Below are 17,299 nucleotides of genomic sequence, written 5' to 3' on the forward strand. Positions count from 1 at the left end.
GTAGCAGGTGTGGGCTATCACAGTTTCAGTCATGGAAGCAGCATTGTTTGATTCACATTTTTGAAAGATCTCTCAGATTCCATCAAGACAGCAGACTCCATCAATTCCTGACTCTTACCAAATACCTCTTTTCCCCCAGGGATGAAGACCATCATCTGAAAGACCAAATAAATAACAGCCTTGGGAAACAATAAGGAATTCAGAAATGGAAGATTTGCATAAAAATAGAAATTAAACAGAATCAGATGGACAAAGAAGTCACAGGCCAACGTATGAACAAGAGAGAAAAAGATGTAAAAGAGAACCAAGGGTATCCCAACCTTATGCAGAAGAGATACAGGGCAAACATCAGTGCAGAACACTGAGGAAATCTATTTAGAGCAGCTGAGCAGGTCGGCCTCTACTCCTAACCTCCTCACTCCCAGATCTGAGGGGACTAACAAGTCAACTTCCATGGGCTGTCATTAAAGATGGGCAATTTGAGTGTCAATAATGATAACTACAATAGATTGAAGTGCATCACATAAGCTTCAGTCTATAATGATACTCTGATAACACAGATTAGCTGCCACCAAAGAATACCAATAAATTGTTTTAAAACTGTTAAATAAAGGGAAAGATTGAAGCATTTATCTTGCTTTTTCTATATGAACTGCACCAAAGGGTAAACAGTACTAGATGGGATGCTTCTCTTTATAGAAATACTTCAGCTAATAAATGAGGAAGGAATAATTTAATTAGTACATAACCATTTTGCAATTCTAAATGAGGTAATGGAGTAGGTATTGATCAGCAATAGCTGCTAAAGCCACGAAAGAAAACCCAATAGACATTATGTGCCTCTGAACAGGAGAACATAATGTTACCTATGAATTAATTTTGCTAAAAGAAAAAGTTAAACCTGAATCTAATTAAACATCTAATCAAACCTTCAGATCAATTACAGGAAATTTAGAATGATACAGGTTACGATTTTGTGAAGAGACGAAGACTGAGCGGTTGTGGCCGCGCTGCCGACCTCGACCAGCAGTCGGTTTCTCCACGCCGAATCCGGGAGTAGGAGACTCAGAATCGAATCTCTTCTCCCTCCTCTCTCCTGTGAGATTTTTTTGATCTTCAGCTACATTTTCAGCTTTGTGAGAAACCTTATCATCAAACACAATGGCCAGCAACGTTACCAACAAGACAGATCCTCGCTCCATGAACTCCTGTGTGTTCATTGGGAATCTCAACACTCTTGTGGTCAAGAAATCTGATGTGGAGGCAATCTTTTCGAAGTATGGCAAAATTGTGGGCTGCTCTGTTCATAAGGGCTTTGCCTTCGTTCAATATGTTAATGAGAGAAATGCCCGGGCTGCTGTAGCAGGAGAGGATGGCAGAATGATTGCTGGCCAGGTTTTAGATATTAACCTGGCTGCAGAGCCAAAAGTGAACCGAGGAAAAGCAGGTGTGAAACGATCTGCAGCGGAGATGTACGACTCCTCTTTTGACTTGGACTATGACTTTCAACGGGACTATTATGATAGGATGTACAGTTACCCAGCACGTGTACCTCCTCCTCCTCCTATTGCTCGGGGTGTAGTGCCCTCGAAACGTCAGCGTGTATCAGGAAACACCTCATGAAGGGGCAAAAGTGGCTTCAATTCTAAGAGTGGACAGCGGGGATCTTCCAAGTCTGGAAAGTTGAAAGGAGATGACCTTCAGGCCATTAAGAAGGAGTTGACCCAGATAAAACAAAAAGTGGATTCTCTCCTGGAAAACCTGGAAAAAATTGAAAAGGAACAGAGCAAACAAGCAGTAGAGATGAAGAACGATAAGTCAGAAGAGGAGCAGAGCAGCAGCTCCGTGAAGAAAGATGAGACTAATGTGAAGATGGAGTCTGAGGGGGGTGCAGATGACTCTGCTGAGGAGGGGGACCTACTGGATGATGATGATAATGAAGATCGGGGGGATGACCAGCTGGAGTTGATCAAGGATGATGAAAAAGAGGCTGAGGAAGGAGAGGATGACAGAGACAGCGCCAATGGCGAGGATGACTCTTAAGCACATAGTGGGGTTTAGAAATCTTATCCCATTATTTCTTTACCTAGGCGCTTGTCTAAGATCAAATTTTTCACCAGATCCTCTCCCCTAGTATCTTCAGCACATGCTCACTGTTCTCCCCATCCTTGTCCTTCCCATGTTCATTAATTCATATTGCCCCGCGCCTAGTCCCATTTTCACTTCCTTTGACGCTCCTAGTAGTTTTGTTAAGTCTTACCCTGTAATTTTTGCTTTTAATTTTGATACCTCTTTATGACTTAACAATAAAAAGGATGTATGGTTTTTATCAACTGTCTCCAAAATAATCTCTTGTTATGCAGGGAGTACAGTTCTTTTCATTCATACATAAGTTCAGTAGTTGCTTCCCTAACTGCAAAGGCAATCTCATTTAGTTGAGTAGCTCCTGAAAGCAGCTTTGAGTTAGAAGTATGTGTGTTACACCCCCACATTAGTGTGCTGTGTGGGGCAGTTCAACACAAATGTAACAATGTATTTTTGTGAATGAGAGTTGGCATGTCAAATGCATCCTCTAGAAAAATAATTAGTGTTATAGTCTTAAGATTTGTTTTCTAAAGTTGATACTGTGGGTTATTTTTGTGAACAGCCTGATGTTTGGGACCTTTTTTCCTCGAAATAAACAAGTCCTTATTAAACCAGGAATTTGGAGAAAAAAAAAATAGAATGATACAGGTTACAATCAGAAAATCAACAGGACAAATCACCTACTTTTCTTAACAAACAAATTACAAAAATAAAATGAAAAAAAGAAATAGAGACAGACTACAGATTAGAAGAGTAATCAGAGACATGCCTATCAATCACAATGTGTGGACCTTATTTATACCTTGATTTAAAGAAATCAACTGTACACCAAAATTGTGATATTTACGTCACAATTGCACACCTAAATACTGACTCAATATATGATGACTGAATAGTTTGAGTTAGGAATAAATGAGGAGAGGAGGCAGTTGCATACATCAATCCAAAGTTCTTGACAGACATCTGGACTGGGGAAATATATGTGGAAGTCAGAATCAACTATGCATTCTTGCTGAACACACACGAGCTGATGAGCTACAAAGCTGTGTTTAAAGCTGGGGTTATCAACCTCTGCACTACTGAGGTTTGGGGCCAGCCAATTCTGCGCTGTGTATTGTAAAATGTTTAGGTATATCCATAGCTTCTACACAACTAGATGTCAGTAGCATTCCCACATGCAGTTGTCATAACCAAAAATGTCTACAGATATTACCCAATGTCCTCTGGGGGATAGTGGGGGCAAAAGTGACCCCAGTTGAGAACCAGCGGTATGGAGTAAAAAGAGAAGAGGGCGGAGAATGAAGCCTCAAGGAATCATACAGACCCATCATTCAGTTACAATTCCATGGCTAACTGTGACCATGTCTCCAGACCCCAGTAGTCTCATCTGAGAAATGGACATGACATAATCTAATTCACGAAATGGGTGTGGCAATTATTTAATACTGAAAACACTTCTTAAAGCGAGAGCATATTCAAAGTGCCTGCCTTTGTAAGTGTCCATTACTATGAGCCTCTTATCTCTTCTCTTCTCCCTCAAAGCTCTTAGTCCAGTTTAGCTCCACCAAACTCCAGAGCAACATTTCTCCTCTTATCTCTCTCTTAGGAAACCTGGATCTTTGACTTTGCAGCTACAACGCGGAAGCAGTCCTGCTTCCTTGAAGCTGTTTAACGATTCCCAAGTTTCACCCACTTCCCAACCCTCCAGATGAAGGTACTTTGCATAAGTAAACTAGCAAACAATCTCAAAAGCAAAGACAAGATGTTGTTCTTCCTGAAATTCAGTATCAGAGTCCACTCTTACACCTTCCTGAGAGCTTTCTCAGTATGATTAAAAAACACGTCCTCACTGGAACTTCTTGGATGAAAAGGTAGACAAAAATGTATATTCTCAGTGAATTGGAAAGATTTTGCCAGGGGAAAGTTACTCTGTTGTAAAAGAGGTTCCCTTTCTTACTTAGGCTTTGAGAAAGGGGCCTGAAGTTTGTGCTTTACCTCTGTTTACTTAACGTGATTTCCTTTCAGCAGTTATAACTTCCTTATTAAGAGTTTTACTGAGATATAGTTCTTACACCATACAATTCTATTATTTAAAGTGTGTAATGCAAGGATTCACAGTATATTCACAGTGGTGTACACCATTACTGTAGCTAATTTTAGAACATTTTCATCACCGTCAAAGAAACCCTGTTTAGCCATCATTTTCCTACCACTTTATCCCCCCAATCCAGAGTACCAACAGATCCACTTTCTGTGCCTGTAGATTTGCCTATTCTGGATATTTCTTTTTTTTTGAGATGGAGTCTGGCTCTGTCGCTCAGGCTGGAGTGCGGTGGCCGGATCTCAGCTCACTGCAAGCCCCGCCTCCCGGGTTCACGCCATTCTCCTGCCTCAGCCTCCCGAGTAGCTGGGTGGATATTTCTTATAAATGGAATCATAATATGTGGTCTTTGGTGTCTGGCTTCTTTCACTTATGAAAATATGAAAAGCATAAAGTCTTCAAGGAGCTTCTCTGTTGTAGTATGTATCAGAATTTCATTCCCTTCTATGGCCAAATAACATTCCATTATATGGATATATCATATTTTGTTTACCCTCAGCCAACAACTAGTAAGAAAATGAGGACCTTAGTCATACAAGTTCAAGAAAATGAATCCTGCCAATAACCTGAGAGAGCCGGGAAACAGATTTCCCTAACTGAGCCTCCAGATGAAGATGCAACCAGCAGACACCTTGATTGCAACCATGAGACACTGATCAGAGAACCCAACTAAAGCATGCCAGATTTCTGATAATAAATTAATATTGTTGCAAGCCACTAAGTTAGTGGCTATTTTCTATCCAACATAGAAAACTAATACAACTAATACAGTGGCAAATGCCATTGTGTGTGTGTGTGTGTGTGTGTGTGTGTGTGTGTGTGTGTGTGTGTGTGTGCATGCATAGCTTTGTGTGCCCTAAGAGAACTTGGTGGCTTTGAAACACGGGCAGGACCTAACATGTATTCTTGCTGTTATTCTGTATGCCTTTTGCATACCTATCATTGACTTATGTTTTATATCTAAATAGCTCTTTTACTCCCCATCTTTCATACACATCTTCTATAATTAAATAAATTGTTAAGATTCTCATCTTGATGATAATGCAATAACCTACACAAGAGATTTGCTTGTTAATTTGTTTTGTCCTGAGAGGTAGAGTTCTAAACCCTTGAACCTTGCAAATGCTTTTCTGTTTTGAGTCCCAAGTTGCACTTATAAACAGAATGAGAGATAGAAGAAAACAGAGATTAGATACAAAGAGATTTAAAGTTCCTAGGGGAGTGGTAAACCTAAAAGAAAACCTGGAGTTTGTCTGTGTAACCTGCAGACCATTTAAATGTGGCTGTTATTGTTTAGTTAGCACAGTATTATATAAGGGCCTAAAACAATTTTATTCTGGTGATTTCAGAGTATAGTGTGGTATATATCTGTGTCATCAGAAGATTGCAGTCTGAATAAAATACAGTGCAAGATAAACTCCAATCACTTTTTTTCATTGTGGTATTAGCTCCAAAGCTCCCCCATTTTACCCAAAGACAGATGGACAACAAATGGTGTTCTGTTACTGGTACAGAGCTCAAACTGAATGGGATTTATCAGGATTTTATATCTAATCTCTCTTCTTAAGGGCTCTGGCTGTTAGCTTTGACGAAGAGAATGGAAACCAGATGTTTAGATACCGGAGGCAGAGTTCCTAGGTTAAAAACAAAGTTTAAAAATGCCTTTTATTTTTATGTATTTGCATATGTCATTCTAAGTATGAATATTTCTCACTGATATTAGTGGATTTGATTATGGATTAATCTAAATAGCCAACCACTCCCCAAATAAAACCAAACTGTGTTAACTACATCTTTAGCAATAAGCATGTCTGTCCTTGTTATTACAGAAAATAAAGCCAGCACTGAAATTTCTAAATAATACTGATTTTAAAAAACGTATTCAAGAAGTAGAACATTTTTATTTAAAAATTCCAGTAAAATGCATTCCCTCCTGGCATGGAACATCCTGCTCATGAAAGCACTTGCAAAGCCTCCAGCTGTTCCTGCCTATTTTCCCCCCATCAGCTCCACACTGTCATCTTAAAAAGGCACAATAGGACTTTCTCAAATAATCACAATGCATGATGAAATTACTTCTCCAGATCTAAGAACTCCAGCAAAGAATTTGTAGGGGATTACTATCTCATTTTCAAAATGTGCCTCATTCGGATGTAGCTACAACCACCCTACAGTTAGAGCGATAATGTTTTTCTTGCCACACTTCAGGGGGTCTCCAGTTATGTTAACAAACATCATAAAACATTAAAAGAAAAAAAAAATAATGTATACTTGTTCTCATAAGCAAAAGACTAAAATGTATGCTATTATCCTCAGGAGTAGGAAGGAGAAAGAGTTCCTAAAATCAAAAATTGAATAATAAGATCATAATTGCAAAGAGTTGGCTATTCTAGATTAGGGAAGTGACTCGATGTTCTAGTTCATTTCCTGCTGCTATAACAGAATATCACAGATTGGATAATTTATAAAGAACCAAAGTGTATTTGGCTTGTGGTTCTGGAGGCTAGGAAGTCCAAGAGCACGGCACCAGAATCTGGTGAGGGGCGTCCCATGGCAGAAGGCATCACCTGCGGTGTGAATCTGCAAGACAGAGGGAAATAGAGCAAAATTGATTCTATTATCATGAGCTCACTCCCGAGGCAGCAACATTAATCTATTCATGAGGGCAGAGTACCCTCTGACCTAATCACCTCTTAAAGACCCCACCTCTTAATACTGTTACAACGGCAGTTACGTTTTGAACACATGAACTTTTGAAGGACACATTTACATCATAGCACTCCCAAACCTAGCTGATCATAAAAATTGCTTGGAAAGAGGTTTAAAACTCATATGTTAAGGACCCTCAACATACCTTCTAAATTGGAACTCTTGAGAGTCACCTCACCATTCACAAAACAGTTTCCAGGTATTTCAGATGCAACTCATCTGTCACCAGAGTTTGGGAACCACAAAACTGAGGGATGTTTAAATATTTCCAGTGGTTTGTTAATGTGTTAATTGTCATGTAATACCTGATAATAATAATCTACTCACACATTTAAAACACAGACTTTCTTCTGAATACTTGCATTTAACTTCTGACTCTCCAAAATCCCTAATGAAATGACCAAAGGAATTCAAAAACTGTGGGAAAATTGCATCAGCTCTGAAAATCATAGAAGGAAACAAAAAACTGTTATGAAAAACTAAAGCAATTCCTGCAGAATATGTTGTAAGCAAGAAAACTGAGAAAATTGCTGACCAAGTCACAATTCCCACACTGACTCGAAGTTGATAGCAGCAGGGCATTCGGACGAAGTAGCAGGTACTGGAGGGAAGTTGCAAATCTGGAGCTGACAGGGTTGGGATTACTCTGCATAATTTTTCCCCAGTTCACTATTGAATCATACAGCAAGCCAAACAGAATAGGGGCAATGCTACATCTGGTCTCAAAAGACAGTCAGAGAACAGGCACATTATTCCAGCAGTAAGAGAGTGAATTGAATCTCTTTGGCATAGGAACAGGACTTCTTGATGTTGCTGTCCAGACCCCCACCCAGCCTTAATTTACATCCTATTCTTCAGAGGTCACCACCTTATAATTTTTCAATGTAAAACTACAATAATGGTAACTCTTCCTTCCTTTTCCTTTTTAATTTCCTTCATTATTTTTTCTTCCTTCCTTCCTTCCTTCCTTTTGTAATTTCTTTCTACCTATTTCTTTATTCCTTCTCTTCCCTCCTCTTTATTCCTGCTTTATTTTTTATTTTGTCCCAAACTGCATCTGTTTAAAAGAAGTCACGTAAATCTCCAAATATGGGCAAACCTAGAATGTCCTCCATCATTCTACTTACCCAATCACTCCTTCATTCCCTATCCCATCCATGGGTTATTTGCAAGAAGCAAAGAGAAAATTCTAAAGGGAGTCAATAGTTAGAAAGCAGTCAAGCTGAGAAGGCAGACAAAATAATTCCTAAGAATGGTTTTATTAATAAAAGCTAGGAAAAACCATAGAAAATATCCAATGTGTACTTTCAAGAAGATTCAAGAGAACATTGTGTGTACGAACTAAACCCAATAAGTCATTAAAAAGGTAGAACCTGAGAGCAGAAAAAGTTGCTTTGAGATGAAAAATATGACCATGAAATTTCTAATGTAATGGAATTTGTGAATACAAGAGGAGATTCTGTAGAATTGGAATCAACGGATTAGAAAAATAAGCTTAAAAACTCCTTCCAGAACTCCAAAAAATTGTAAAAAATGCTGCCAGAGAAGTAAAAATTTAGAAGAAAGATCCAGGAGATCTCAAATAAGTTTTATAGGAAGTCTAGAAGGACACGGGAACAGAAAACGGAATACCACATCTTTTCACATATAAGTGGAAGCTGATTGAGGGGAACACATGGACACATGGCAGGGAGCAACACACACTGGGCACCTGTGGGGTTGTGGGGCAGAGAGCATTAGGAAAAATAGCTAATGGATGCTGGGCTTAATACCTGGGTGATGGGATGATCTGTGCAGTAAACCACCAGGGCACACGTTTTCCTATGTAACAAACCTGCACATCCTACACATATACCCCTGGACTTAAAATAAAAGTTGAAAAAGATAGAGGTCTAGAAGGAAAGAACTTGGCAGATAGAGCAGGGGAAAAAAAAGGGGGAGAAGCAATAGAAAACTTAGCAGAGCTGAAGAAAGTCATTTGATTACAAGTGTAGAGGACACGTTTAGTGTCAGGTAAACTTAATTAGAGCAGACTTAAGCCTGATATATCTTGATGAAATATTTCATTTCAGCACTAAAAACAGAATCCTACAAGCATCAACACGGGGGTGCTGGCAGGGAAGGGCGAGGATTACAAAAGCAATCCTCAAGTTGCATCAAGTTTTTCACAATACTGAATGCCAAAGGATCATGGAGAGCTGCCTTCAGAGTCTAAGAAAATCAATTTAAGAACCAGAATTCCATATCTAATTGGGCTGACATATATACAAAAGAAAAGAAAAAAGACAAACCATAATAACTATGTCTCCTTCCAAAAAATTACAAAAAGAAGGGAACAGCTGACAGAGACAAAAGCAATATCAGAAATCTAAGAAGAGAGAAGACAGTAGTATAATAACAGGCAGTGTTTACCCAGTGGTTACTACGGGCGAAGCACTGTTCCAAATACTTTAATTTAGTAACCCACTCAAACCTCACAATAACCCTATGAAATAGATTCTGTTGCTATACGCATTGCAGAGGAAATACAGTTTTAGAGAAATCAAGGAACTTGTTCACAGTTATAGGGCTAGCAAAATGGTGTAGCCAGGAGTTAAGCCCAGAGAGTCTGAGTACCACATCTGAGTGCTTAACCACTAGGCTACCCAGCTCCTCGAAAGGAAAATGAAAGGAGATCAAAAATAGAAAATGTGATGGAGGAAGCTCCAAAATAATTATTAAAAATGAATCAATAGCAAAAGTATTGAAATACATACCTTTTATGAAAACAAATGACTCTCCAAGCCTTAAAAAAGAAGAAAATCCTGCCGTTTACAACAACCTGGATGAGCCTGGAGGACATTACACTAAGTGAAATAAGCCAGGCACAGAAAAACAAATGCTGCATGATCTCACATATGTGGACTCCAAGAAAGTCAAACCTAGAGAAAGAGAGAGTGGAAGGGTGGTTACCAGGGCCTGGGAGATGGGGAGAAAGGAAAGATACTTGTTAAAGAGTATAATCTTTCAATTACAACATTAATAACTTCTTTTTTTAAATTTATTATTATTATTATACTTTAAGTTCTAGGGTACATGTGCATAACGTGCAGGTTTGTTACATATGTATACTTGTGCCATGTTGGTGTGCTGCACCCATCAACTCGTCAGCACTCATCAACTCGTCATTTACATCAGGTATAACTCCCAATGCAATCCCTCCCCCCTACCCCCTCCCCATGATAGGCCCCAGTGTGTGATGTTCCCCTTCTCGAGTCCAAGTGATCTCATTGTTCAGTTCCCACCTATGAGTGAGAACATGCGGTGTTTGGTTTTCTGTTCTTGTGATAGTTTGCTAAGAATGATGGTTTCCAGCTGCATCCATGTCCCTACAAAGGACACAAACTCATCCTTTTTTATGGCTGCATAGTATTCCATGGTGTATATGTGCCACATTTTCTTAATCCAGTCTGTCACTGATGGACATTTGGGTTGATTCCAAGTCTTTGCTATTGTGAATAGTGCTGCAATAAACATACGTGTGCATGTCTCTTTATAGCAGCATGATTTATAATCCTTTGGGTATATACCCAGTAATGGGATGGCTGGGTCATAATCTATATTCATAGATTCTATGAAACAGAATCTATTTCATAGGGTTATTGTGAGGTTTGAGTGGGTTACTAAATTAAAGTATTTGGAACAGTGCTTCGCCCGTAGTAACCACTGGGTAAACACTGCCTGTTATTATACTACTGTCTTCTCTCTTCTTAGATTTCTGATATTGCTTTTGTCTCTGTCAGCTGTTCCCTTCTTTTTGTAATTTTTTGGAAGGAGACATAGTTATTATGGTTTGTCTTTTCTTTTCTTTTGTATATATGTTCTAGATCTAGAACATCTAGTTCTAGATCTCTGAGGAATCACCATACTGTTTTCCATAATGGTTGAACTAGTTTACAATCCCACCAACAGTGTAAAAGTGTTCCTATTTCTCCACATCCTCTCCAGCACCTGTTGTTTCCTGACTTTTTAATGATCGCCATTCTAACTGGTGTGAGATGGTATCTCATTGTGGTTTTGATTTGCATTTCTCTGATGGCCAGTGAAGATGAGCATTTTTTCATGTGTCTGTTGGCTGTATGAATGTCTTCTTTTGAGAAATGTCTGTTCATATCCTTTGCCCACTTTTTGATGGGGTTGTTTGTTTTTTTCTTGTAAATTTGTTTGAGTTCTTTGTAGGTTCTGGATATTAGCCCTTTGTCAGATGAGTAGATTGCAAAAATTTTCTCCCATTCTGTAGGTTGCCTGTTCACTCTGATGGTAGTTTCTTTTGCTGTGCAGAAGCTCTTTAGTTTAATTAGATCCCATTTGTCAATTTTGGCTTTTGCTGCCGTTGCTTTTGGTGTTTTAGACATGAAGTCTTTGCCCATGCCTATGTCCTGAATGGTACTACCTAGGTTTTCTTCTAGGATTTTTACGGTATTAGGTCTAACATTTAAGTCTCTAATCCATCTTGAATTAATTTTCGTATAAGGAGTAAGGAAAGGATCCAGTTTCAGCTTTCTACTTATGGCTAGCCAATTTTCCCAGCACCATTTATTAAATAGGGAATCCTTTCCCCATTTCTTGTTTCTCTCAGGTTTGTCAAAGATCAGATGGCTGTAGATGTGTGGTATTATTTCTGAGGACTCTGTTCTGTTCCATTGGTCTATATCTCTGTTTTGGTACCAGTACCATGCTGTTTTGGTTACTGTAGCCTTGTAGTATAGTTTGAAGTCAGGTAGCGTGATGCCTCCAGCTTTGTTCTTTTGACTTAGGATTGTCTTGGAGATGCAGGCTCTTTTTTGGTTCCATATGAACTTTAAAGCAGTTTTTTCCAATTCTGTGAAGAAACTCATTGGCAGCTTGATGGGGATGGCATTGAATCTATAAATAACCTTGGGCAGTATGGCCATTTTCACGATATTGATTCTTCCTATCCATGAGCATGGTATGTTCTTCCATTTGTTTGTGTCCTCTGTTATTTCACTAAGCAGTGGTTTGTAGTTCTCCTTGAAGAGTTCCTTTACATCCCTTGTAAGTTGGATTCCTAGATATTTTATTCTCTTTGAAGCGATTGTGAATGGAAGTTCATTCATGATTTGGCTCTCTGTTTGTCTGTTATTGGTGTATAAGAATGCTTGTGATTTTTGCACATTAATTTTGTATCCTGAGACTTTGCTGAAGTTGCTTATCAGCTTAAGGAGATTTGGGGCTGAGACAATGGGGTTTTCTAAATATACAATCATGTCATCTGCAAAGAGGGACAATTTGACTTCTTCTTTTCCTAACTGAATACCCTTGATTTCTTTCTCTTGCCTGATTGCCCTAGCCAGAACTTCCAACACTATGTTGAATAGGAGTGGTGAGAGAGGGCATCCCTGTATTGTGCCAATTTTCAAAGGGAATTTTTCCAGTTTTTGCCCATTCAGTATGATATTGGCTGTGGGTTTGTCATAAACAGCTCTTATTATTTTGAGGTACATTCCATCAATACCGAATTTATTGAGCGTTTTTAGCATGAAGGGCCGTTGAATTTTGTCAAAAGCCTTTTTCTGCATCTATTGAGATAATCATGTGGTTCTTGTCTTTGGTTCTGTTTATATGCTGGATTATGTTTATTGATTTGCGAATGTTGAACCAGCCTTGCATCCCAGGGATGAAGCCCACTTGATCATGGTGGATAAGCTTTTTGATGTGCTGCTGAATCCGGTTTGCCAGTATTTTATTGAGGATTTTTGCATCGATGTTCATCAGGGATATTGGTCTAGAATTCTCTTTTTTTGTTGTGTCTCTGCCAGGCTTTGGTATCAGGATGATGCTGGCCTCATAAAATGAGTTAGGGAGGATTTCCTCTTTTTCTATTGATTGGAATAGTTTCAGAAGGAATGGTACCAGCTCCTCCTTGTACCTCTGGTAGAATTCAGCTGTGAATCCATCTGGTCCTGGACTTTTTTTGGTTGGTAGGCTATTAATTATTGCCTCAATTTCAGAGCCTACTATTGGTCTATTCAGGGATTCAACTTCTTCCTGGTTTAGTCTTGGAAGAGTGTAAGTGTCCAGGAAATTATCCATTTCTTCTAGATTTTCTAGTTTATTTGCATAGAGGTGTTTATAGTATTCTCTGATGGTAGTTTGTATTTCTGCATTGTTGGTGGTGATATCCCCTTTATCATTTTTTATTGTGTCTATTTGATTCTTCTCTCTTTTCTTCTTTATTAGTCTTGCTAGCGGTCTGTCAATTTTGTTGATCTTTTCAAAAAACCAACTCCTGGATTCATTGATTTTTTGGAGGGTTTTTTGTGTCTCTATCTCCTTCAGTTCTGCTCTGATCTTAGTTATTTCTTGCCTTCTGCTAGCTTTCGAATGTGTTTGCTCTTGCTTCTCTAGTTCTTTTAATTGCGATGTTAGAGTGTCAATTTTAGATCTTTCCTGCTTTCTCTTGTGGGCATTTAGTGCTATAAATTTCCCTCTACACACTGCTTTAAATGTGTCCCAGAGATTCTGGTATGTTGTATCTTTGTTCTCATTGGTTTCAAAGAACATCTTTATTTCTGCCTTCATTTCGTTATGTGCCCAGTAGTCATTCAGGAGCAGGTTGTTCAGTTTCCATGTAGTTGAGCGGTTTTGATTGAGTTTCTTAGTCCTGAGTTCTAGTTTGATTGCACTGTGGTCTGAGAGACAGTTTGTTATAATTTCTGTTCTTGTACATTTGCTGAGGAGTGCTTTACTTCCAATTATGTGGTCAATTTTGGAATAAGTGCGATGTGGTGCTGAGAAGAATGTATATTCTGTTGATTTGGGGTGGAGAGTTCTATAGATGTCTATTAGGTCTGCTTGCTGCAGAGATGAGTTCAATTCCTGGATATCCTTGTTAACTTTCTGTCTCGTTGATCTGTCTAATGTTGACAGTGGAGTGTTGAAGTCTCCCATTATTATTGTATGGGAGTCTAAGTCTCTTTGTAAGTCTCTAAGGACTTGCTTTATGAATCTGGGTGCTCCTGTATTGGGTGCATACATATTTAGGATAGTTAGCTCTTCCTGTTGAATTGATCCCTTTACCATTATGTAATGGCCTTCTTTGTCTCTTTTGATCTTTGTGGGTTTAAAGTCTATTTTATCAGAGACTAGTATTGCAACCGCTGCTTTTTTTTTTGTTCTCCATTTGCTTGGTAAATCTTCCTCCATCCCTTTATTTTGAGCCTGTGTATGTCTCTGCATGTGAGATGGGTCTCCTGAATACAGCAGACTGATGGGTCTTGACTCTTTATCCAATTTGCCAGTCTGTCTTTTAATTGGAGCATTTAGTCCATTGACATTTAAGGTTAAGATTGTTATGTGTGAACTTGATCCTGCCATTATGATATTAACTGGTTATTTTGCTCGTTAGTTGATGCAGTTTCTTCCTAGCCTCGATGGTCTTTACATTTTGTCTTGTTTTTGCAATGGCTGGTACCGGTTGTTCCTTTCCATATTTAGTGCTTCCTTCAGGGTCTCTTGTAAGGCAGGCCTAGTGGTGACAAAATCTCTAAGCATTTGCTTATCTGTAAAGGATTTTATTTCTCCTTCACTTATGAAACTTAGTTTGGCTGGATATGAACTTCTGGATTTAAAATTCTTTTCTTTAAGAATGTTGAATATTGGCCCTCACTCTCTTCTGGCTTGTAGAGTTTCTGCTGAGAGATCTGCTGTTAGTCTGATGGGCTTCCCTTTATGGGTAACCCGACCTTTCTCTCTGGCTGCCCTTAAGATTTTTTCCTTCATTTCAACTTTGGTGAATCTGGCAATTATGTGTCTTCGAGTTGCTCTTCTCGAGGAGTATCTTTGTGGCGTTCTCTGTATTTCCTGGATTTGAATGTTAGCCTGCCCTACTAGGTTGGGGAAGTTCTCCTGGATGATATCCTGAAGAGTGTTTTCCAACTTGGTTCCATTTTCCCCCGCACTTTCAGGCACCCCAATCAGACATAGATTGGGTCTTTTTACATAATCCCATACTTCTTGCAGTCTTTGTTCATTTCTTTTTCTTCTTTTTTCTTTTGGTTTCTCTTCTCGCTTCATTTCATTCATTTGATCCTCAATCGCTGATACTCTTTCTTCCAGTTGATCAAGTCGGTTACTGAAGCTTGTGCATTTGTCACGTATTTCTCGTGTCATGGTTTTCATCTCTTTCATTTCGTTTATGACCTTCTCTGCATTAATTACTCTAGCTATCAATTCTTCCACTTTTTTTTCAAGATTTTTAGTTTCTTTGCACTGGGTACGTAATTCCTCCTTTAGTTCTGAGAAGTTTGATGGACTGAAGCCTTCTTCTCTCATCTCGTCAAAGTCATTCTCCGTCCAGCTTTGACCCGTTGCTGGCGATGAGCTGCGCTCCTTTGCCGGGGGAGATGTGCTCTTATTTTTTGAATTTCCAGCTTTTCTGCCCTGCTTTTTCCCATCTTTGTGGTTTTATCTGCCTCTGGTCTTTGATGATGGTGACGTACTGATGGGGTTTTGGTGTGGGTGTCCTTCCTGTTTGATAGTTTTCCTTCTAACAGTCAGGGCCCTCAGCTGTAGATCTGTTGGAGATTGCTTGAGGTCCACTCCAGACCCTGTTTGCCTGGGTATCAGCAGCAGAGGCTGCAGAAGATAGAATATTTCTGAACAGCGAGTGTACCTGTCTGATTCTTGCTTTGGAAGCTTCCTCTCAGGGGTGTACTCCACCCTGTGAGGTGTGGGGTGTCAGATTGCCCCTAGTGGGGGATGTCTCCCGGTTAGGCTACTCAGGGGTCACGGACCCACTTGAAAAGGCAGTCTGTCCCTTCTCAGATCTCAACCTCTGTGTTGGGAGATCCACTGCTCTCTTCAAAGCTGTCAGACAGAGTCGTTTGCGTCTGCAGAGGTTTCTGCTGCTTTTGCTGTTGTTTAGTTGTGCCCTGTCCCCAGAGGTGGAGTCTACAGAGATAGGCAGGTTTCCTTGAGCTGCTGTGAGCTCCACCCAGTTCAAGCTTCCCAGAGGCTTTGTTTACCTACTTAAGCCTCAGCAATGGCGGGCACTCCTCCCTCAGCCTCGCTGCTGCCTTGCGGTTAGATTGCAGACTGCTGTGCTAGCAATGAGGGAGGCTCCGTGGGCGTGGGACCTCCTGGCCAGGTGTGGGATACAATCTCCTGGTGTGCCCGTTTGCTTAAAGTGCAGTATTGGGGTGGGAGTTACCCGATTTTCCAGGTGTTGTGTGTCTCAGTTCCCCTGGCTAGGAAAAGGGATTCCCTTCCCCCTTGCGCTTCCCAGGTGAGGCGATGCCTCGCCCTGCTTCAGCTGTCGCTGGTGGGGCTGCAGCAGCTGACCAGCACCGATTGTCCGGCACTCCCTAGTGAGATGAACCCAGTACCTCAGTTGAAAATGCAGAAATCACCGGTCTGCTGTGTCGCTTGCGCTGGGAGTTGGAGACTGGAGCTGTTCCTATTCGGCCATCTTGCTCCGCCCCCCCAACATTAATAACTTCTAAGGATCTAATGTAGATTATGGTGACTATAGTTCATAATCACGTATCATAAACTTGAAATTTGCCAAGAGAGTAGATTTTAAGTGTTCCCACCCCCAAGAAAGGTACCTATGTGAATTGATATGCTAATTAACTTGATTTTGAGAATCGTTTCACAATGCATGTGTATATCAAATCTTCACATTATACACCTTAAGTATATGCAATTTTTATTTGTAAATCATACCTCAATAAAGCTGGAAAAATTCTTTAAAAAATGAATTATATGACTCTTCAGCAGTGTAAAGAACTTAAATCACAGAAAGGCTGGAAATAAAGGGACAAGTAAATATACGCCACGGAAATGCAAATTTAAGAACACATGTGTCAATCTCAGAAAAGGTAAACTTCAAATTAAACATAAACATGACAGAGAGAACTATATTCTGTTCATAAAAAGGAAAATCCAGAACGAATTTGTAAAACATAAAAACTTTGTATGTGCCATGTACCATGGCACTTCAAAAAAACAGCAAAATCCAATGAAACAATAAAAACTTACATTGTAGTCATGGCAAAAAGCATTTAATGTTTTCTCAGTCTTTGGCCAATCAAGACAAAAGTTCAGTATATAAAATAATTGACTATTACAAATCATTCCTTGGTATCCAAATGGGATGAGTTTCAGGACCATCTTGGATACTAAAATTCATGTATGCTCAACTTCCTTATATAAAATGGTGTAGTATTTGAATGTAACCTATGCATATCCTCCCATTTTCTTTCTTCTTTATTATTATACTTTAAGTTCTAGGGTACATGTGCACGACGTGCAGGTTCGTTACATATGTATACATGTGCCATGTTGGTTGCTGCACTTGTCATTTACATTAGGTATATCTCCTGATGCTATCCTTTCCCCATC

The 17,299-nt window shown here is 39.5% G+C and overlaps 1 protein-coding gene and 1 long non-coding RNA gene across 2 annotated transcripts in view; one reads left to right on the forward strand and one right to left on the reverse strand.

The window, feature by feature from the left end:
- Positions 1-17,299, reverse strand: part of LOC105483461 (uncharacterized) — a 256,962-nt gene that overhangs the window by 191,019 nt on the left and 48,644 nt on the right. The window contains exon 5 of the long non-coding RNA XR_011622679.1: positions 9,652-9,816. This is a non-coding gene — a long non-coding RNA (uncharacterized lncRNA). The remainder of the gene's footprint in view (positions 1-9,651; positions 9,817-17,299) is intronic.
- LOC105483462 (heterogeneous nuclear ribonucleoprotein C-like) lies at positions 977-2,329 on the forward strand. The gene has a single exon (XM_071095496.1). The coding sequence runs from the start codon at positions 1,162-1,164 to the stop codon at positions 1,621-1,623; it is 462 nt and encodes a 153-aa protein (XP_070951597.1). The 5' UTR covers positions 977-1,161; the 3' UTR covers positions 1,624-2,329.

The sequence above is a fragment of the Macaca nemestrina genome, chromosome 4, assembly GCF_043159975.1.
Source record: "Macaca nemestrina isolate mMacNem1 chromosome 4, mMacNem.hap1, whole genome shotgun sequence".
NCBI classification, from domain to species: Eukaryota; Metazoa; Chordata; class Mammalia; order Primates; family Cercopithecidae; genus Macaca; species Macaca nemestrina.

Excerpts from the sequence above, each read along its gene's own strand:
- LOC105483462 (XM_071095496.1), top strand. The coding sequence starts at position 1,162 with ATGGCCAGCAACGTTACCAACAAGACAGATCCTCGCTCCATGAACTCC.